This window comes from Ixodes scapularis, unplaced genomic scaffold (assembly GCF_016920785.2).
Source record: "Ixodes scapularis isolate PalLabHiFi unplaced genomic scaffold, ASM1692078v2 PGA_scaffold0__279_contigs__length_252992795, whole genome shotgun sequence".
Lineage (NCBI taxonomy): Eukaryota > Metazoa > Arthropoda > Arachnida > Ixodida > Ixodidae > Ixodes > Ixodes scapularis.
Window position 1 is genome coordinate 240,774,814 of NW_024609835.1, and position 16,990 is coordinate 240,791,803.

General features: G+C 48.6%; 1 protein-coding gene across 1 annotated transcript in view; it reads right to left on the reverse strand.

The window, feature by feature from the left end:
• LOC8028971 (probable acyl-CoA dehydrogenase 6) overlaps positions 1-16,990 on the reverse strand; it is a 125,080-nt gene that overhangs the window by 22,939 nt on the left and 85,151 nt on the right. The window contains exons 3-5 of the mRNA XM_040206592.1: positions 12,484-12,604; positions 734-863; positions 34-140 (exon numbers count right to left, since the gene is read on the reverse strand). Coding sequence (XP_040062526.1) covers positions 34-140; positions 734-863; positions 12,484-12,604 — 358 coding nt within the window. The remainder of the gene's footprint in view (positions 1-33; positions 141-733; positions 864-12,483; positions 12,605-16,990) is intronic.

The window sequence follows — 16,990 nt, forward strand, 5'->3', positions numbered from 1 at the left end:
AACGGCTTTGAATACGTCGCCAGTCGAGCTTACTTGCGACGTCGGAACCACAGTGTGGCTCGGAGATCCCAACGCAGCCGATCAGATCTCCGGCAATGGACGGGGTTAGGAACTGCTTCCTGAGCTCGTCAGAACCATACCTGTTAGGGGGGAGAAACAGAAAGTCAATGCTAAGTTCATAATGCTAGAAAAGACTCCTACATATCAATCAATTCGCAGCGCGATACGCAACTCGACACTTTAGAAAGCTTGCAGAATTCTAATTGATCATACAGGGGGCAGCATCTGCTCATCACCGGACACTTTGTGATGGACCTCACTCTAAAATAAAATTATAAAGAAAAACAGAAGTCAAATTTTGGGTTTTTATGTGCTCCCAACGAAGGCCATCTGGCACACCCCAACGGGGGATCAAGGAATAATTTCAAACATCCTGGGATATTTTGACGTGCAACCGAAATATTGGAGACACAGCCCCATCTCATCACCTCAACCGGGACTCGAACCCGACTCTTGAAACGACGAAAGCTAGAAACAACTTAACCCTGGAATAAACGTGGACAATATGGGAAAATAACAGCACACACGCTATTGTGTTTACAAAACAGAATATAAGTTTCACGCAAGTCAACAGAAAGCCATCTCCGCTTCGGCGCCACACCTTTTATCTGACAAAACTCAAGCCCTTTATTAGACTTCCAAAAATAAACAAACGAAGGGCAGAGAGACAAACCTCGCCAGCGCCGGGGTGCATATGTCCGTTTGAACGAGGATGCCGGTGACGACGCCGCTCGCGTTGACAGCGGCAAGCTCCTCGAAGAGAGCTACCGTGTAGCTGTAGTCCAGGCCCAGCCCACCAAACTCTGCGAGGAGACGCACCTCGTCAGAACCGCGGCAGCTGGCTCGCTAAAGGCGGGACCTCACGCTGATATGCGGAGGGACGTAATGGTCTAAACTTCTAAAAGCCCCATGAGGCAATTTCTTCACTTTGACTTACTCCTGCTGAGTTTTACGTTTAGAATGCATGAAACAGGCATCAGTTTTTGTTCTCGCAAAAAGTGAGTTTTATAAGGCTCGCATTCATTTTCCTCCCCAACACTCGTCCCGAACCCCAACGAGACGGTGTCGCCAGCCGATGAAACAAACGTGGGAAGGACAAACTCTGTTCGACGGCGTGATCCGTGAACGGCTCACCGCTCTGTCAGAAACGCTAAACTAATTATTCTTTTTTTTTTTTCTTTCTTTTTGAACATGACAGCGAGCCGTGGTGAGCCGTGGTGGCCGGAGTGGGGAAAGCGATGTGACTTGCCCAACCCCACCAATAGAAATGGCTCTGTCCACGTGCTCGGTGCGTTTCGGTGCATTCGGGAGTTGGACAACGCCGCGACGCCCGACGCCATGAAAGCCTTGCTTTGACGTCCTCTGCACCTTGCTCGTGAATGTGATTGGTAGCATCCAATGATTTCGTCATAGAACACGTCACAGCGCGGGACGCCGTAGCTTGCCGGAACGTGTCGTGGCAGGGAGTGAAGTCTCCCCGGCTTTGATGGAAACATTCTCCGGCTCATCACGGCCGCGGCGCCAGCTTGCATAGCCCTTCAGTTGGGTTTACCGGAGGACCAACATGATGGGGCTGTGAGCTTCCCAAGCAGCGAAAGGAACAAAACGTGAAAGCCACTGCAGCCCATGGCGACGTCGGGACCCTAAAACATAGCAAGGGGGACTTGTCTTCCCGATCAGATATAATGCTTGCGGAAGGGAAAAGTGATTCGTTTCCCAGCCACCAGCTTCCTTTTTATAGTTCCTTGATATTTGTATTGAAACGCTACCAACGGAAGGAACCACCATGATGCGCATGACAGCACATGTGCATTTTAAGAACAATCTGTTTTGTTATTAATGCTGGCTTTTGAAATGGTGACGCCTGAACCTCTCGCACAGAAACATTTCGCATGCCACAAATTACCAAAGAATAGCAGCTGCGAAATGGAGGGAAGGTGCAGAAATACGCCGAACGTAGCTCTGGAATGGCTCCACAATCTAGTATTATGATCGACCATTCCGATTTCTCCACTTCCAGTCGCTGTCGTAGATCGGTTTGGGCAAAGAAGTAAGAGCCCGTGAAAAACACAGGTGGGCTGAATAACGAACGCGCGACTAGAGTAACTATATGCTCCGCTTGCTGAGCAGAGTACCGCGATGGTGCCATTCTGGATGGAGCCAAGAACTGCGGGAAGCCACGGTCGGTTTTTGCATGGGCACGAAGGCGAAAACGCGAGGAGGCGGCATGCTGAGGCGTGCTGCGGCGCGCTGCGGAAGGAAAATAGTGCGGCGTGCGGCGACGAGCCGCGCATGCGCCGTGATCGTTGTCCCGTCGTTTCCTGTCTCCTCCCCGCAAAAAGCGCACACGCGTACGCACCCGCGGGTTCCGCGGGTCGCGTGTGAAATGAAATCGTCAAGTCGCTGTTGCTGGGACGCAGATAGCGTCGTGAGCCCGCCGTGTGCCCAACTTTTTGAGGACCTTTCCCCTCGAGCGATCGCAAGCAGCAAAAGAACGCAGGCCTGCTTATTTTCTTCTTGTGTTTAATCGAAGAGCCATTGCCGCTGCTCAGCCTGACTTTTTTGTTTTTCCAGCAGACAGTTTACTAGATATTATGTAGACGGAAAGGTGCTTTACCTTCGTGCGTTCCAATTATATGCGAATCTTAGAAATGTCGAGCACCTGCACTTTCATGCTAAAATAGTGTACAACTTTTTTTTTTTTTTTTTTTTTATTCGAAGTTTTTGCCACTTTACGAGTTGGAGACGCCCGAATTGGGAGCTCTTGGAGACCGTAATTTTCGCATGCTTTCAAGTTGGGCTAAATTTTGAATTCGCTTGAATCGCAAACATTAGGGGCTCGCGAATGATAAATGTTAGACGGTGCTCCGAACTCTGAGAGATGCCGCAAGGTGCAAACTGCCCAATATAAAAAAAAAAGTTCACCGACGTACGTTCCACTTTCATTGCGGATAAGGCTTTGAAAACGCGGTCCAATTCGTTGCAGGGACCAGAATGATGCCGAGATTGACTGCTTTCCTATTGACCAGTTTATTCCGCCCCGAGGGTAGGGCGATAGAGCTCTGTCTACTTCCAGTGTGTGACACCAACCTACATCTCGCTTTCTTATATATTTTGAACATTTTGCTGAACCTATACATGCCTTGCACCTACGTCACTTGATGACGTCGAACACCTGTGTCTACCATGCTGGTGGTTGACTCGACGGCCCTTCGCAGCGAGAGCAATGGTAAACTGCGCCGCGCTCGGCTGTAGCAATTACCCCGTATCCCGATGATCGTCCGATCGTTTCGTCGGCATGCCCCGCGAGACAGAGTAGCCGTCAAGTTAGATAAAGTACGAGCGGCAGGAAAGGGATGCGGCCGCGGATTATCGAGTTTGCGGGACGCATTTCATAGCGGCGAACGACGACACTTTTCTACCGTTGTTTACGTTCGCGCACGCCTTTGCATCGGCGTTTTCTCGTTCTTGGTGTATATGGCCTTCGGCCTTCGTTGCATAACACCGTTTTCACGCTTCGAGCGCACCTTCGGGGCTCCCGGCAGAATCCGGGCGAGTGTCGCGCCGCGAGCCCGGCCCGACTGCGATCGGTCGGCGGCGGCCCCCATGTGCAAGCTCGCCGAGCCGCCGCCGCCGGGTCATCGGTTTGTACCATCCGCTGCCCGCGATACGATAACCTTTGCAAGGAGCGAAAGTATGCAGGCGAGCCGGTTAGGAAACATCGTAATATAAACCCCGAGACAATGAGTTTCTTGTCCGTTATTTGATTTATCCTTGTCTCAGGGTTCAGATTATGACGGTTACATTGCGTTGTTTACCAGCATTTCGCAAAATCGTAACAATATTTCTACAAGCGACTCCTAGAGCCGCTCGTCAAATGATGAAGCCCGCAATTAAGCTTTTTCATTTTTTGGCGACACGGCATCCCTTCGCGTCAAAACTTCGTCGGCGGCATTTCGAAACTTTCTGCTCGTAGCGCAATCGCACCAATGCCGAAAATTTCCGCACGTACTAGATAAACGTCATTATCGTAACCTCAGCACGTTTTTCTACGTTCACGGTACCTTTGTTGAAAATATGGTGCATGTTAGCGCATGTCCGGGCCGTTAGCGTCATCCTACGCCTTGGTAAGCGCATCCCCGCGCTGTGAAGTCAACCACCAGTATGGTGCGGGGCCCTGTCCTTCCCTAGATGTTCCCTAGTGTGACGTCACTTGCAAGGCATGTAACTGTTTTACTACCACCGACATGGTCCCTCGAAGAAATTGCGAACAGGCACAGCGCTAACAGTCTCTAAAGCATGTTCATCCACACAACTGCCTGCAGAAATCTTTTGGGGTATTGTAAAAGGGCAGACAACGATTGAAAATGATCTCCTTCCCATACGAAAAAGCCAGACGTGGCGGCGTCTCACATCGTGTCTCGTCGTCGGAATCCGGCACAAGCTTTTGCCACTGTCTGCGCGTATTGTGCACTTGGTAACACTACAGCCCGTCATTTTCACGGGGCTCTCTCTACGCGCATGCAAAATTTAAGGCGGCAAACGACGTAGCAGCTGACGAAAACGCCCCACGCTTTCAAACGAGAGCTCGGCGACTCGCCAAGATGGCCGGATGTGCCGGTCGCGTATCGGTATCGCGTATCACTCCGCGAGAGCAGCAGACGCGGGGAACGCGATCGCCGTCCGTGTCGTCTGCTTCACATACCCTGAAAACGAATGTCCCAGAACATCGCTCACATTATAAAAAAACGGGATTCTACTGTACCCAGTTGATACACATAATGTTCAATGACTTAGGAAGCTTTCAGTTTGTTCGATTTTCGTCTAGGATCTATATTTTGCGAACGCAAAGCGGAAAATATGTTCCCCCCGAAACTCGGCGTTCTGGAAGGCCGCTTTCCCGCACGAACGTCGGCTCCAGTTCTGCGCACGTGACCACTCCTCCGCCAATACGGAGATGGCGGCGAAAGGAAAAGGAACGCGCTACTCTGGCTCTGCAAACAGATAAAGTCACTGCCCCCGATCCAGTGACTTTACAAGCAGACACCGACACCCGGGCTTGGCGTCACGGAGCTGCGGCGGCGCTGCAATCGCGCCGGAGCCGGGGGGTGTGGGCAAAAGCGCGTACGTTTCGCATGGGCGTCATAGCATTTCTGCATGCCGCGAAGCTGTGTTGCCGTTAATTGCACCGAAATGTAGAAGAAAAGCAGCGGAGTAAGTGTCCACAAGTTCCCGGCAGACTCTGAAAGGCATAGAGGTAAATAATATCCGTGGATGAAAAAAAAAAAAAAAGAAAATGGTCGGCTCGCGCGAACGACCGTTTGTGCGGCAAACACTTTCTTCGAGGCAAGTGCGGCTTCCATTTCAATCTCCGTCCGGAGGCTTGCTTATGTGCAAGGAAACCGTTGTCTGATCGAGACCACCCGCATTTTGTTCCCATGGTGTGCGCGCACAAAGCATCGGCCAAGCGCTCGTCCGATGCTCGCTACGCCCGTGCTATCCAGCAGAAGGGGATCGGCGACAGAACGGCAGTGTTTGTAGGCGTTCCCGAAAAAAAGTAACGAAATACGTCACTCGTTAATTGCAAATAAAAGGTACGCGTTACTGAGCTACGTTACCTAAAAATAAAAGGAACGCGTTACCGCTACCGATAAAAAGTAAGGCACGTTACTTCTGCGTTACTTTTTAAATTGGGATTTAACAGATTTTGCCGTTTTGACGATACAGGCCATATATCAAGAAACATTATGTTTATGCAGAAACTGAACATAATTACTTTCTCTTTTTACGGTTTCACCTAAATACTCACGAGAAAAAACGCAAAGAAAAACATGGCTTGACGCCTAAAACACGGGAAAAAAATGAAGCGTAATTTCTTTAAGACTTGGGGAGTAGTAATGAGTAACGTAGTCACTTGAAATGTTAACGTACTGTGTCGAAAACGTAGCGAGTAGGTTAGTACGTTACTGAAAAAAGTAGCGCGTTACCGGCAACGCCGTTACTTGTAACGCGTTACCGCCAAGACTGCAGAACGGACAAAGCGTTACTGCTTGTCATGCCTTCTGGTCAAGAGAGCAGGAAAAATATCATACCTTGACTCGAAGACGCTGTGTGTATTTAATCAATTAATGAATACACCTCCGCAGATCCACAGTCTGCTGATCCCGCCGGCAGTGCGGAGACCGACTCGGAGTAATCGTAGGCCTCGAGAGACTTGTACGCCTGCTCCGTGTCGGCCGTGAACTGGCTTGGCGAAAAAACTAAATATACGACGACGTGAGCCGTCGACTTCCGTGGCAGCAACTTTACGGCGGAAGTCCAGCAGGCCTTGTTTCCGGCGTACGGATCCTCGTAGGCAACGCCGTTCACGCACAGTTTGTTTCGATACCGCTGCCGTTCAAGCTCGGGCAGCGAGCTCCAATAGTCGGGCATAGCATACGACATACCGTGTGAGGAAATAGGACGCACAAATAAAGATACAAGCGTCCCTACAACGTCAACAACGAGCGCACGCCATAGAGCGCAATGGCGAAAAGACGGAGAGCCGGGCTGCTTTTGCCCACATAGCTGCCGCGCACGCGCGGCTTTCCGGCCGTTTTGGTAAACAGAGTCGCTCCGCGTGTCGGTCTTAGTTACTCTACGCGCGACCAACTGGGTGCGCCCCTCTCGGGGTTTTATTGAAGCTCATGAACGTAAATATTGCCACATCTCTCTTTCCCTAGAACGGAGGTCGAACTAGTCTATGAATCTTGAGTGACGGATGATTCGTCGCCCCGCTCTAGTACGTATGCAAGGCTCCTCTTCATCTGTGCTGAGTCAACGCCGGCTTCCCCTGGCATGAGAGCTGTCGCTGGGTCTTCGTCTTGATCCCATGCTGATTCGTTCGTTGGATCTTCGTCCTCGATGGATGGGGTCTGCACACTCTCTCTTGGGATTTCTGCTGCGACCAAGTGTTAGGTGTTCCTGACGAGTTGTCTGAATGGTGTCTTTACCACAAACTATCTTGGGTTGTTTGTTTTGCTCGCAATTGGTCGCGTCATGCCAGGGTCTCTGACCCATACCGAACTTCCTATGGGCAGCTCCTTGCGATAACTTACTCCGTGCCGTTGGTATACCCTTGGATTTTCCTCCGGTTCTCCTTTGGGTTTGCCTCCTTTTCTCTTCTTTATCCTTTCTCCGAAAATCTATGTGACTGAGCCTTTTCGCGAACAGCTGAGATGGTAAGATAGGCAGTGTTGAACGTAGCTGCCGTCCCATATGCAGTTGTGCTAAACTGAATCTATAGACGCTTTACACACGCGCCATATTACAGCCGCCATTGCTGACCTTCTCTTGTCTTACCGAGATGCCGAGCAACTGAAACAATAGTTAACGATCTTCTACAAAGGCAGGTGCTTTGGAAAAGGACACAGTTGAATCTAATGTGGCAATAACCTGCCCTGCTATGTTAAAGATGAAGTGAAATAAACGAAATAAGAGGAAACAAAAACTGAAGGTCAGTTATGGCGGCGTCCATGCACAGCTGCTGCAAAGCGTCTATAGGGGCCTGGAGTGGTTCTGCATATTAAAAGTGCCAGGTCAGGGTCTTCGGCCCCCTTAAAGATGTCTTTAGCAACCTTTACCATTCGTCCTGCTTCTCCTTTGCTTTTGGGACAGTGTGAACTGATCTTTATGTGGCAAACCTGGTACTGCTTTGTAAATTCTTCAAAAGTTTGGGACGTAAACTGCGGTCCATTGTCCGACCTGAACAGCTCAGGTGTCCCAAGGCGGGAAAACACAGACTTGAGGTCGGCCACAACCACCTCCGATGTTGTTTGACGCAGAAGGCACACTACTATAAACCGGGAGTAGTAATTAACTACTATCAGTAGTTCTTGCCCTTCAATTCAAATAGATCCGCTGCCACTCGTTGCCATCAATAACCCGGAAGCTCCGAGGCTATCATGGGTTCCATCCTTGGCGTGCGCTCTTTGACACAGTTTGCGCAGTTTGCAACCATGTCTTGCAACTCGGTGCTCAGTCCTGGCCACCACACTGACCTCCTCGCTCGCTCTCGCACTTGGATAATTCATAGCAACCTGCATGCAACTTCCACAGTACGTTCTTCCTCATTGACTTGGGGATACAAGTTGAATGTCCTTCACCAAGAGGTTCCTATGGTGAGGATGTCCTGTTCCTGAAGTAAGGCGCGATCTCGGGAGAGATCCCACGTGACTCCATAGGCCTCTCTATCTGTGCATACCCTCCTTCTGTCTCACTCAGCCCTTTGGATTCAAACGCAAACGGATGCACGATCCCTTGTCCACCTTTTTGCAACAGCGCTGCACCTAGTTCGTAAGACAAGGCGTCTGCTAACACTATCCGCTGCTGTCCGGGATCGTACAGTGTCAAAGTTCCAGCTTCCTTGATGGCCTCCCTCACTTGGTCGAATTCTTTTTGTTGCTGGATGTCCCAGTTTCATTCACTGTCTTTAATAAGGACATCTCTTATGTGTTTCAGCTTCTCCGAAAGGTTTCGCAAAAACCGCCCGACTTGACTGGCCATGCCAATACATGACTTGCACTGACGTCATCGCATACTTTTACGAGGAGGAGAGGGAAGCTGCTTTTGTATGAATTTTTAGTGGCGGGTTGATCTTCGGATAATCCGGGAGAAGAATAGTGACGTCTGTGCAAATCCGGGATGCACAAAAGAGGATCCTGGTAAGAAAGGAGCTCCTTCTTCCCCACTTCTCTGGTGGTCATCGAAGCGCTCTTTGAATGACGTGACGTGCAAGTCATTGACGGATTGGCGAACCTCAGTGTCACAAACCGGTGTAGGGAAGTCTACGATTGCTCTCCCTTTTTCCGGATCTGGCCGGATCCCCTCTGCACTCAGGACGTGTCCCAAGAACTTCACCGACGTCTTTGAAAACTCACGCTTGCCATTAAAGGAACAGTGACACCCAACAAAATATTTGTTTTGAATCGCCCATTTCCAGGCGATTCATTAGGGTGTCAAAAGACTACCCAATCTATATTTCGCTGCAGCATCACATATATTTTTAATAAAGTAAAAAAAACGCAACTGCTCGAAGCCGAAATAAAAACTGGACTGGGGAGGAAAACGAAATGTAGAGGAGGAGAGAGTTGGTGGAAGTCACGTTCCTGTGCAACTTTTGTTTTCTTCAATCAACGTATTTGCGGCCTTTTAGAAGCCACAAAAATGGGTATCATATTTCTTCTCTATATTTAATATTCAGTGGGTGCCTTCGATGACCCACGACTTTGATTATATTTGGTCGTTCTGTCTAAACCACACAAAATGGCACGTGACCACGGAGAAAAGAGTAAGCACGACCCAAACCGGTCAGTTTTCAATCGGCGGTTTTCGGGCAAAAAGAAAACGAATTTTGAGTCGCAAATTGTGTTCTGGGTAGATGGGCTCTCACTTGTCATGTACAAATAAAACCTTGGCGAGCATAAATACCCTGTCAGTGTCCCTTTAAGAGTGATTCTTGCAGCATTGAGTCTCATCAGGACCTCTTTCAGCCTCTTGTAATGTTCCGAGACGTCTGCTCCCGTGATCAAAATGTCGTCCATGTGACACAACACTCCAGGTATCCCTTTGAAAACTTGGTTCATGCATCTCTCGAAATGCTCCTGTGCTGAGATGCCAAAGGGAAGCCTTCGGAAACAAAACCTCCCAAATGGGGTTATGAGTGTCGTGAGCAGTTGGGATTTTTGTGCCAGTTTTACTTGTTCAAATCAGCTGTTGCATCTAGCTTGGAAAATATATTTCTGCCAGAAAGGCGTTTCACAGTTTCTTCTACTGATGGAAGGACAAGCTTCTCCCTGTTTATGCTCTTGTTGAGGTTTGTCAAGTCAACACAAAATCTGACCTCCCAATTTGGTTTGGGAATCACCACCATGGCTGAGCACCAGGGTGTCGGATTTTCCACTTTTCGGATGATGCCGTCTTCCTCCATCTCCTTCAGCTAAAGCTTGACCTTGTCCAACAGCGACGGGACGTGTTCACTGACACCGGGCTTGCGTTGGCCTTAAGCTTAATCACCTTGCATTACCCCTAGTCCATTAAACAGTCCTGGAAACCTCCCTGTGCTTGCACGGTGTTCCAGCAAGAATTCTTCCAGTCCGTCCACGACATACATCTCTAGACTGATGCTGTTTTTTCCACAACTGAGCGTAGCTTTGAGCACTCCCAGTACCTTGAGAGGCTGCCCCCAGGCTAGCTCCATACAGTCTCACCGTTGTGTCTCTCACTTCAGTTTCATATGGTACCACTCGTGGCAGCAAAAGCATTGACATCAGCTCCGGTGCCTATTATGAAACAAACCGGGTTTCCCGTTAACCTAGTTTTTTGTTCGTTTGTTTTTTCCTCCACGCTGCTGTGTTTTTCCTACCTTTAGCGCTCCCATTATCCACTTTTCTGGTGAAGCCTCTTTCTCTTCTGTCGTGACCTCCTCAGACATCTTTTTTGGCACATATTTTGTCAGTGGCCTCTCTTATCGCAGGAATGGCGCTTGGATGTGGATGCTGGTTAGCTATTTCTTTTGTGAAACCTTTGCCCGCCGCATCTCCCGCAACCGTGGACCGACCCGTGCGGCGACATTTTCCATCCCGCGATCTTGTTTGCTGCATCCCTGGAACTGAAACGGCCTTGGCTGGCTGCTTTCCACAGGGCGTGGACAGATGACACCTCCTCTGTTTGGTTTTCCTGACGCACGACAGCCTGTTTTCTCCGTACGGCTTCTTTCTGTCTCGCCTACCGTACCGCCCTTTAAGGTGAGCCCTGGATCCCTTTGCAAGGTCATGGACAGCTTGGCATTTTGCAGACCAACCACCAGGCGGTCACGCACCAATTCATCCTTAATTAAGCGGTCCGTAACCGCAGTGAGCCACAGTTTGTGCAGGGCCGTCACGAACAACGCAACTGTTTCGCCCGGTTCTTGCTTCCGCTGGTGAAATCTTGCTCGCTCCTAGATGACGTTTCGTTTCTCCACACAGTGTCTTTGCAACATATCGATGACCATGTCAAAGTCCACCTTTCTTTCCTCTGACAGCGTCACTGCTGCCAGCATATCTTCCGTGTCTCCGTCCAGGCAGTTGATTAAAACGTACACTTGAGCTGGCCCGTCTTCCTCGATGAGCCGCCTCATGAAGCCGGCAGGGCCATGCTGTCCACTCTTTTGGGCATTTGAAGTCGAACTGTGTTGGCGGCGCGAAACTTAATTCAGGTTTCTTTGACCGCTGCTCTCGTTGCTCTCCTGTAGCCATCTTGTCTTCTCCGACGACGCGGGCGAGCTTAGCGATGTTTTGGCTCTCTTTGGCCATACTTCCTCTTTTTTTTTTTCTCACTGCGGCCATCGTTTGTCTCCTACTTTTCCAACCTTTCTGGCTGTCCGTGCCCCACTTCTGACACCATGGCGTTATTCGGCTTGCAGCAAGAAGTGGGAGCCATCATGAAAAACACGGGTGGCCTGAGTAACGAACGCGCGCCCAACTAAGTGCGCCCTCTCTAGGGGGCTCATGAACGTAAATAGTTCCACAGTTGGGAGGTCGAATGTGCTAATTTATAGCATAAATTATTAAGCTTAGATGCTTTCTGGGCCTACCTGCGCCTACGAAGGTTCAGGAACGCCTTATAAGGTAAGGAAAACAGTGACATTATATACCATCTGAAACCTACTTAACCAGAAAAAACGTGGACCAGTAGTGTTGCTTTCGAAATGAGTAATATCACAGTTGTTAAGGGCTCGACACCATCTGTAATGTTGCATTTATGTCTATGCCATTTTGCTAAAACACCTGAGACTGGATGAGAAGATTTTGAGACAACCAAAAGAAGATCGAAGAGACAGGAAAAGTAGTCAGTCAGACGAAGTCTCAAAATGAGACCTCGTCTGACTGACTTCTTTCCCTGTCTCTTCTACTTTTGGTTGTTTCAAGATATTTTTCCCAGTCTCAGGTGTTTTAAAGTAATAGTAAACTTACACCAGCTCTCCTGCGCCCTCACAGTGTTGACTTTATGTCGCAGTCACTGAACTAAACCTCAGCTGGAAGCGAAACGTAAGAAAAAAAGGCACTGACATACCAACGCATTCAGACGTGCTATCTTCAAGAATGTCTGCTACTAAGACTGCACGGAGGTTACAAAAGGACGTCGGCCTTCACTTAATTTTTGCCTTGATCCTACAACCAATGCCCCGTTTGAAGCCTCGTAGACACCCTTATTGTGTCGAACCTTGTAAGCCAGTGGCAGAGCAACTAATTTAAGTCGAATGTTTAATGAACATTAGAAAGAAAAAGCGGGCCGCAGAAAACCTAACTGAAGGCCACAGGCGTCCCGCAGACGCATCTCTGCTTGGTCCACCCCACGGCAACATTCGGTGGTCTAGAGCCTGGTAGACATCGGGCAACTCACCGACGGGACGCGTAATTTCCAGCAGACCAGCATCGCCCATCTTCTTGAAGAGCGTGCGGCCGTCGAACTGCCCGGCCTTCTCCCATTGGTCGACGTACGGATTGATGTCCTTTTCTACTATCTGCAACAAGAGCACGTCGGCCAGCGTAACTGCAGGATGCCCGCAAGGCCAGGGGGGATCTGCTAGGTCCCTCGCTGAAGAGGTTCTCGGAGGTATTTAGTTCCCTCGATTGTCACAAAAGCAGTTCTCGGTATTTCATACCGTCCACAATTTCACCACATCACTGTCCTTTCTAGCTATTCCCCTTCCTCGCTCTCTACCCCACTTCACCCTTTCACTCAACCACGCCGGCTCTCACTCTTAAGCGAATACCTTCCCCCGAGTCCTTCCCGCCAACTTCAAGTGATCTTTTTGTAACGCTATGGTAACTGCCGACAAATAACGACAAATAATGCCGTTCGCACCAGAGGAAGCAAGGAGACGGCGATTCAGCAAAACAGCAGATACAAAAAAAAAATGAACAGGGGCAAGGAAGGGGGCGAAGATTCGCCACCGCTTCGTCTTGCGTGCAAGGATCTGATCCCGTCAGTTTTAAAAAGTACTGCTTCAAGGAGGTTTAGAATACTTGTACAGTCTCCTGCTATTGGAAAGACCCAGTGGGAGCGCGTGGCCGAGACGCTCCAGGCAATTTCATTCTGCCTCGAAGGGTGGGCATGCTCATTCGGAACTCAACCGGGCTTGAACACGCTGAACAATTATTGGTTTCGGTTTAGCGGAAGAGTGCGCTCCATCGGCGTCATCAACACAGATATGGCCACGAAGGCTGGAAACAAGCCAGTCATCTGTGTTTTTATCATATGTTTATGGTGTAAAATGTCGGGAACAACAACTGCCAAATAAACGAATATCAAAGTTGTTGAAGACCGGATTCATTGGTTAGAAGGATGGCACGGATCTCGCGCTTCAACCGTCATAATAATCGCCTTGGCTTAGGCCAGTCTCTCTGAAGGGCGGTTCACACAGTTGCGTAGAGTCGGACCGAGTGCGAGGGCTGCTATAGATACAGCTGCGTTCGTAACAGCTGCGTTGGAGCCGATGCAGCTGTTGCCATAGCAACCCACGTACTCGGTCCGACTCTACGCAACTGTGTGAATCGCCCTTCATGCGGCAATTGCGGCGTTAGAAGGACATAGCCGTGGCATGACGCTGACGAAGTGCTCTCCGGCGCAAAATTGAAATTGATAAGCGCATGCGGCGCTTAGATGAGGCCCGAGGGAGCCCTTCCCTCGGGGCCCATAAACGTGAGGACTGCCGCGAAAACTAAGCTTTCCACTGGCTATTATATAAGGAACTGAAGAAGCGTCTCAGAACAAAGGGAGTTTTTAGGTGTGCCTTTGCCGGAATATTTTTGCGATACATGCTAATAGTAAGCAAATATTCAGAACCAAACAAGTCTGTGGCAACAGCTGGCCGACACTATGGCGGTGTGTTCTGCGGCGTTATCCCAGCCGAGCAGGCCGAGGAACGAGTGGAAGTCATTAGAAAGAGCCTGAAAAAACGCCAAATAAAAAAAAAAAAAAAGTCGGGCTATCTCTCGGGTGCATTTCGAATACGAGGAGTACGCACGTTCACTAACCGTTTATTTTGATCATCAATTGTATGGGGTAGCAGAAACGCACCTTAGAGATGAGGAGGAACCACCGTACATACCAGCCTACTCCTAGATGGGAGGCAACCGGAGGGCAGGTGAACGCAAAGGTGGAGGTCTAGGCAAGTTAAAGGACAAGACTGAGAAACAGACAAGGAAAACTTCAGAGAATACGTATGGCCTAAAGGTAAGGTAACATGTCTGAACATTCTTCTGGGGTTTGCTTACCTTAAAACAGGAAATGGCTCAAGGGAGGAAAATACAGAACACTTTACATGTATGTCAAGAGACACCAGACAAACTGGCCTTGATCAGGAAATAATTATGTGAGAAAGAATGCCCAATTAAAAGATTTCGACGGGTTCACAGGTACAACCGGAAAATTGTTAGAAGATTTCTGTGATGACCTGGACCTAGTGCTAGTTAATGCACAAGTAAAATGCGACGGGAAAATAACGTGGGAACGAAACAACTCACACAACGATAGACTACTGCCTCCTGTCAGAGACTTCACTACCCCTGTCTTTACAATTTTAGAATGACAACTTTGCTTCAATAAGAGGGGTTTTGGCGCCTGCTTCACATATTCCCTACACAGCCCATTGCCTACATAAATGCGTAAATCCAAAAATTGAATGACATTCTCCTCCGGTTTTCCCACATTGAAATGCAGCTCCAAGGCCGTTGAACTTATTACATTTTGTAGGGACTACGATTAGTGACCTTGAAAAGTGCACACAATTACGTCAGAGATAATATAGTAAGGGTGCAGGCGAGCTGGTGAATGTTAACCACGTTGAATAAACTGACTGGGGCAGAGATGAACATGTAAGACGAAGGAACAGGAAGGGTCAGGACGACGCCTCAAGACGTCGTCCTGTCCTTTTCTGTTCCCTCGACTTATATGTTCGCTTCTGCTCCAGTCTCAGGTTTATTCAACATGGTTAACAATTATGTCGTCTACATAGCTTCGAACAAAGCCTACATTTGGGGGCAACTCTCTCACCTTCTCAATAACAAATCTGTCTAGGGTGTTGAGATAAAACTCGGCCGAAAGCGGCGCGAGCCTCCTGCTGCACGCACATCCGTTCATCATACAATAATTGTTGAATGCAGGTATAAACGGTCCAGAACTGTGAGAAAACCATCTACCGACACTCCCGACTCTGACTGAAATTTTACTAGATTTAGCTCGAACAGTTCTTTCACCGTTGTCATCAGTCCTTTGTTTTCAGGATAATAATATAGATTCTTTATGTCCATTGAGAAAACTGAAGATTTTCTACCGTAATTGCTATTCATAACATCGATAAGCTCTCCTGAATTTCGTAAGGATAGAGATTGATCCAAGGTGATTAACCCTAACCCACGTTGGAGAAAAGGTTGATCAGCTTGGTATTAGCGCGTGCTTTCTGTATGTCTTTTTAGATGCGATACTTCGTTTTTTGTGCTTTTTGTTTTGTGTTTTTAGGCCAAATCTCTTCCTTTTCTGTTCTCAACTGTGCGCGTATATATTGCACTGTTGCGCCCAATAAAATGTAGTTGCGACAGCGCGCTGTCTGTGTCTTCCGTCATGCAGTCCGTAGTCTTTTTGCGCTGTTTTCTTCTTTACGTCGTACAAACTCGGCCAAGCTTCAACCTTAGCAACAATTATTTTGGAACGCGCAGGAAAACGCGCTATGATGGGGTAGGGCGCTGCTCTCCCGGCCATTCGGTCGAGGGCACTAGTTCTTCGCCGTCTGGCGCAGACGCTCTCCGCTCGTCCGAAAGCGCACCATCCAAACCAACGCGTATGGTTCTGCCTCGGAAAGCGGCCCGGAAACAGCGAAAACGATACGCAATTTCCGGGAGGCGCACGGCCTACGCGCGCACAAAAAACGCGTTGGTTTGGATCGCGCTTAAAGGGGTACTCCGGCGATATTCTGAGCCACCTAACTATATTTCTGAAATCGCCATATTTTACTCTTTCCGGCATGGTATTTAGTTTCGCGAAAATCAAAATAGTTATTGTGAAATCGGCAAATGAAAATGACGCCAAAACCAAGATTCGAATGTACCCGCGCTTTTCATTGCCGTAACGTCACGGGCAGGCAGGCTTGCGGTTCGAGCGGGCTGTCTAGATATGAACTATGCCGAGCATTTGTTTCGTGCTGCTGCGCGGGAGCCGGAGCGACCTTCCAAAGCATTCATTTGACACCGTGAAACAGTTTGTAATCAGTTGGGAACAAAGTCTACAGCCCAAAGAGTGAACCCCTGCCTTCCCATGACGTCACTTTTTCAATGTTCCCAGTAGGGTTTCTCACTTCGAAAAACACGATAAGGACCAAAATTGTAAGTTCTATAACTTCGCGAAAAAAAGTTATTTTGGACAAATATTCGGGTTACTATTTGAGCGATGTTTGTTGGTCTGTTTAGCAAGTTTTAGGCCAATCGGGGACTATGAAGAAAACGCCATGCCAGCCTATCTCGTCACAAATGCTGTAAATATATATATATTATATGGGTGTTTTCCTCTCAAATCGTGCAGGCAAAAAAAGGTCGAATTTTTAATTTTGCTGAAAAAAAATATATGTTATGGCATCGTCTCTAACAACGCTGTGGCCACAAACCGCAAGTTCGTCGGATTTTTCCTTCTCGACTTACAAATTTTCAAAGAGACCGCGGCGGAAAGCAGTGTTTTTCACATCCGTCGAGGGTCGGATGTTTCGCTCGATCTCCCGCCGTGGATTTTCAGTCCACATTATATTTACTTTTTTCACGCAGTCTTTGAGAACAGTTAAAAAGTTCTAATGCTATGAAATAATTTTAGGCGTTTTGCTTTTTTTCTGTAAAAATGACAAAAACGCCCCCTCGGTTAA